The following is a 6,000-nucleotide window of genomic DNA, read 5'->3' on the forward strand; positions in this document are numbered from 1 at the left end:
ATTTCCTAAGGTTTATCAATTTCCTAAGCCCACACTATGTGACAGCAATACCTATCTATAAGGGGATGGCCATCTTCACTCTTTAGGTTAACTCTCCATGTTAATACTTATATCATTTTAACTAGATCTTTTTTAAAAAATTACCCTTTTTAAAAAAGTTAATGGGTCAAATGTTGAAGATATCAAAATATAAGTAACAAAATATTATGTATATGTCTTAATTTTTATTTATATATAAACGTAAAATATTTAAAACATGATTTTGCACTACAGGAAGCAAATGACCACAGTCATTTCAGGCATTTAAATATTCAAAATATGAAATAACTAGAAAAAAATCAGGAAGTTGCACTATGCAAGCTTTATTTTTTTGAAGGGTAGAGATGCTTCTAGTTTCCTGACAATTCATTTTATTTCACAGCTTGATTGGTCCTTCCAGGAGAACATCTGTTAGAGGAGAAATAAGATTAGACTTTTCAAGAGTGTGAGGGCCTTTTTATAACCTGAGTCAGGTGTGCACGGCTGCTGTGGGGGCTGTGATAGAAATTCCAGAACCGAGCAAGGCAAGTGCAGGTGGGAGAGCTGAAATGTGCTGAGCGCAGTTCCTATCATCTCAGGTGCTGAAGTTCCAGAGCAGCGACCTATTGTTGGGGAGAGAGCTGGCTTGAAAATTCAGGTTGTTCGCTGTAGTGATAATCTTTCTCCAAGAGGTACAACACCAGAAAGCCCAAGAACATTAAACAGTCAGCTCTGTTTGATGATACACATCAAAACAAAAACAATGTAAGTGGAGGATGATGTGGGCTCCCACATCATACCAGGGGTTCATCCCCCAAGAGTCACTTCGTGTATGCCACACCCATTTGCAGCAGATTTTAATTCATCTAGAATATGATCCACATGTGGCAGAGAAGAAAAGGCTAAAGCAAAATTAAGATGTCTAGAAGAGAACTGCCTGATTGTGAATGTATGATTTTTAACTGCAGCAGCATGAATATCCCTTTTTTAAAAATTATGTTTTCTGATCACCTTCTCCAGAGGCAGAAGCATCCATATTAATGGCCAGATCATCAGACTTTTGCACTTTTATAATAGCAGACTAAGGCCACAGTCTCTCAACAACTTCTATCCATATATGTTTATTCTAGAATACCACAAGGTGGTTCTTCCTTCTCTTGTGGAGCATTCAGATATGTCTGTGAATGACATCAGATTTAGGAGATTTATACTTTCAGCACACTGAGAAGCCTCCACTTGCCCTTAGGGAGTTCTTCCTTTTGAAAGCCAGATATATTGCTGAACATTAAAAATTGAAACGTATTGAGAATTACAGAACTGAAAAATCACCTTACTCCAATCACTATTGTTGTAATTGATACAGACAAGAATCATCATTTGAGGCTAAAACTATCAGGAGAAAAGTTGCGGGAAAACAAGATATTCATAGTCTCAAAACATCATCCCACAAACTGCTTAAAAAAAAATAATGAGGTATGACTGACACACAAAAAGCTGTACATATTTGATATATACAGCTTGAGGAGCTTGGAGATAAGTATACATCCGTGAAACCAGCACCATAACCTATGCCATAAACACATCAATCTCCTCCAGATACTTCCTCCTGTCTCCTTTTGTTTATTATTACTGTTTTAATATATTCATGATAAGAAAGCAACATAAAATCTACCCTGTCAGCCCATTTTTCAGTATACAGTACACTAAGGTTAACTATAGGCACTGGGCTATACAGTGGATGTCTAGGACTTACTGATTTTTCCTAACTTGAACTTTGTGGCCTGCGACTAATATCTTCCAGTACCTTCCTCCTTCTCCAGCCTCTGGCTACCACCATTCTACTGTCTGCTTCTAGAAGTTAGGCAATTTCATATTTATCTTCTGAGGTAATTTTTTAACTTAATGTGTTATGACAAAGATGTGCTGATCTTTAATCAAGCACTACTATGTTAATGCTGTAATATCAAAATACCATTGCATTGTGTAAACAATTCAAATTGAACACATTAAAAGGAAGTTTTTTGTTTTTTATTTAATGGTGCAGTTGCTGTGGAAAACAGTATGGTGGTTCCTCAAACCCATAGGGTTGTTGTGAGGATTAAATGAATTAATATACATATAATGGCAACCACTGTTCATACTATAAAGCTAATATTCAATGCCTGTTAGCAGTCATTTCTCTTATTTAAATAAATGCAGATCCTTCATAAGTTACTTTAAGAGTAGTGTCTGCTTATGCTGTTATCGATGCAATTCATTTTACTTCATACCTCACCATCTTATGTTAATGGTTTCTCACATGAAGGTGTTTTTAAAGACGTTCACGTTTTCTGACAGATTTGTGCCTGCGTTTTTGCACCCATGATTCACAAGTATGAATAAGGAGTGCTTAAGCAATTCAGAGAAAATGCCTTTCTTGGACTGGAATCAGCATTCCTTTATAAAAAAAACTGAAACAAAAGTTCAGCTTATAAAACAGTAATGGAGTTGGCTTTTACTGGCAAGTGTGAAAACTTGCTGCAATTCAAAAATAAAAATTATTCATGTATTCAGATTTGGGGGTTGGAAGGAATGGTATAGAGGGTTTTAAGATAGCAATACATGAAAAAAAGTTCAGCTCTCACAATGACATTTATATGGTCACCATCAAAAGTTCTTGGAGGATAAAGATAGACAAGATTATCCTATCTCTATGGGAAGTTTCTGTTTATCTAGCCCATGATTCCATACATAAAATTACTTATTTGAATCTTGCCTGTTTAAACTGTTTACTAAAAATAAAAAATAAATATCTGTGACTGAAGCTCCAATACTTTGGCCATCTGATGCAAAAAGCCAACTCATTGGAAAATACCCTGGTGCTGGGAAGGATTGAAGACAGTAGGAGAAGAGGGCAACAGAGGATAAGATGGCTGGATGGCATCACCAATTCCATGGACATGAACTTGGGCAAACTCCAGAAGATGGTGAGGGTCAGAGAGTCCTGGCATGCCGCAGTCCATGGGTCACAAAGAGTTGGACACAACTTGGCAACTGAACAACAACAACATTTGTGACTTACAATTTTAGCTTGCAAAATACCACCAAGCAGACTGTTGGCCTACTTTACCTGAGAAGAAATTCTGGGACTGTTTACGTGGAACTGTGATTTATGTCTGTTATAAATAGTAAAAGCATAAGGAAAGTATCAGCTGTAACATGAGGTGGGGGTGTACTCTCTCCTGTGAATATCCAAACCACTCTATTGGGACCTTTCTCACTCTAATTACCATATTCCATCATATGGAGTCTTATCATTTCAAAGGCACTTTGACATATCTTGTCTAATTTTCATAAAATGTTTTTGAAGAAACTATTATTATCTCCATTAGATAGGTGATCAGGTTAGGTATATTGTCCAACTTCACAAAATTTGCTGAATGGCATAGCTAGGGCTCGCACCCAGGCCTTCTTACTCCATCTCCAGGGCTCTCTTTCCCCTTTGCCCTCAGCTGTCATTGTCCCTTTACATGAAGAACATTTTGATATGCTCCCTTGGCATTGAACTCAGGGCTTTGCTCAAGCACATATACTCTGAATATGAAAGTGGTGCATGAAGGAAGGGAGATAGTGGAGGAGACTTTTGATGGTTCTGGAAGAAGGTGGCTGGTAAGAAAGAGCAAATGGGACACCAAGAGTAGTTAGATCTCTTTCTTGACCCTTGTTGTACTGTTGCAAATTTTTGAAAAATTGGAATGAAGGAAAAAACCAAGCACCTCCTCTAATGATGACACCTCCCCATGTAAGCCACCCTCTTAGGCATCCACTGACCTCCCCTCCTCTCCACCCCTATCAATTACCATTCCTTGGCTTCTGGGGCATCAAGATGGGATTCTTGATCTATCTTCAAAGAAGCCAAGTTGGCAAAGGCAAGTTGGTTTTATAAAACAGGAGCTGTGATAGTGATTCAAAGGGAAAAAGGAACCCTGAGGGGACAGAAAGGATGTGCAAATGCTGAAATGGACTCCTAGTGTCTGTAGCATTCTTCACCTAACCATCTGTTGACTTAAAAACATGTGCAATGTAAAAGCCATGTGTCCAGTTTACTCAGTGTCAGGTTAAGGACTGTAGCCTGAGAGACAGCCTCTGAGAGAACTCTGAGGAACTGTTTCAGCGGGTAAGGGAGGAGGTCAGTGTGTGTGTGTGTGTGTGTGTGTGTGTGTATATATATATATATATATGATTTTGGTGAAGGAGGTACATGCAACCAAATACAGATCTCAATAGAAGGTTGCTACTAGTTACTGAGGAACAATGATCTTTGTTAATGATTTTAATGCTTTTCTAAAAATGGAGAGATGCAAGCATATAGGTTCATAAAAAAAAAATTCTCCTGAAAATATCCAGCTATCTGAAGCTCTGTTCTGCCAGTTTTCCCAGAGGACGGAGTATCTCATTCTGATCTTCACCATGAACTCCTTTCAGGATGTACTGAAGGTCAGTGGCTGCAGTGTCTTATAACTCAGTCCCTATAGAGCAAGATGGCAAGCAGAGTTTTAGTTATCATGTCCTAAGGACAAAATTCTCTCAATTATCAAATCTCACTTCTAACCATTTTCTCTGAGCAAACAAAGACACCCAGCCAGGAAGCTATGAGTACGGCCCATCCCTCCCACTGCATCCAGGTCCCAGAATGCCAGGTCCATTCAGACACCCAAACAGCCTGTGCCTGAGTCTGGGTATTGAGGTCAGTCAGTTCCATCTCTGTGCTCTCCACCTCTCATCCCCACCACCTACCATCTCCTCCATGGGTACCCTCTACTCTTCAGCTCAGTGTCTTCCCTCTGACTTTTACACTTTTTTGACCCACAGTCTTTGTGACTCAGTACTAGAGAATCATAATATATTTTAAGGAACCCCCTCTTTTGCTTTAACACCTTCATAGAGCATTCACTTCACCCTTCTTTCCTACAAGATACCATATCTCTTTCAGCCCTTTCCAACTGGGGGAACTTGTTCTCCCACACCCAGTATTTCAGGTCTGCTGCTGGTGGTGGGGAGTGGGATTGTTCAGCATCAGCCAGGCTCCCCGCTTGCTGATGTCCATTATCTTACCCATCCCCTCAAGTCAGTGGCTGTCCTCTTTTAAGGCTTAGAAAGTGTTACCACACCACCTTCTATGCCTCCCTCCCAACTTTTTTTTTTTTTTTTTTGGCCATTCTGCAGGGCATGTGGGATCTTAGTTTGCTGACCAGGGGTGGACCCCTGCCCCTGCAGTGGAATCTCAGAGTCCTAACCACTGGATCACAGGGGAGTCCCCTCCCTCCTAAATATTAGTAGGTGGGCCAGGCATCTGCAACATCCCCTGGAGATTTTGATACTTCATTCAGTGATTCCCACTGACATAAACAGCCATCTGGGTATATTTCTTTTTTTATGTTTATTTATAGGTTTATTTATTTGGCTGTGCTAGGTCTTAGGTGCAGCATATGGGTTTTTGTTTTGTTTTGTTTTTCAGTTGCAGTACATGGAATATTTACTTGCGGCATGCGCGATCTAGTTCCCAGGGATGGAACCCAGGACCCCAGCATTGGGAGCTCAGAGTCTTAGCCACTTGACCACCAGGGAAGTACCCATCCTGGAATATTTCAACCACACATTTAGTTTTATGTTCTGTGACCTTAACTCTATTGATCTCGACTTTCTGTTTTAGCACCCTACTCCTTAGGCATGACCCTCTCTCCACTGGATTTTATTATCATTGGAGTTTTCTACTTCAAATATCTTAAATTCTAACTTTCCACACAGTCTATCAATCTGCCCTGGGTTGGTTTCCCAAGGACTTCTTAGTTGCTAAGTTCAAAGGATTCTTTTAAGTCCTCTGCTTATCAGTCCTCTCTGTGGAATGTGAATTTCTTCTTCTTGAAATTCTGTTTTCCCTCATACCACTTAGTTGGTTTTCTAATGTCTCTGGCCTCCTTTATCATTTGTGTTGTGGGCCTT

General features: G+C 39.7%; 1 protein-coding gene across 1 annotated transcript in view; it reads right to left on the bottom strand.

Annotated features, from left to right (window-relative positions):
• RFXAP (regulatory factor X associated protein) overlaps positions 1–5,546 on the bottom strand; it is a 35,681-nt gene extending 30,135 nt beyond the window's left edge. Inside the window, exon 1 of the mRNA XM_014481812.2 lies at positions 5,538–5,546. Within this exon, the coding sequence (XP_014337298.2) occupies positions 5,538–5,546 (9 nt within the window). The remainder of the gene's footprint in view (positions 1–5,537) is intronic.
• Positions 5,547–6,000: the final 454 nt, after the last annotated feature.

The sequence above is a fragment of the Bos mutus genome, chromosome 12 (assembly GCF_027580195.1).
Source record: "Bos mutus isolate GX-2022 chromosome 12, NWIPB_WYAK_1.1, whole genome shotgun sequence".
NCBI classification, from domain to species: Eukaryota; Metazoa; Chordata; class Mammalia; order Artiodactyla; family Bovidae; genus Bos; species Bos mutus.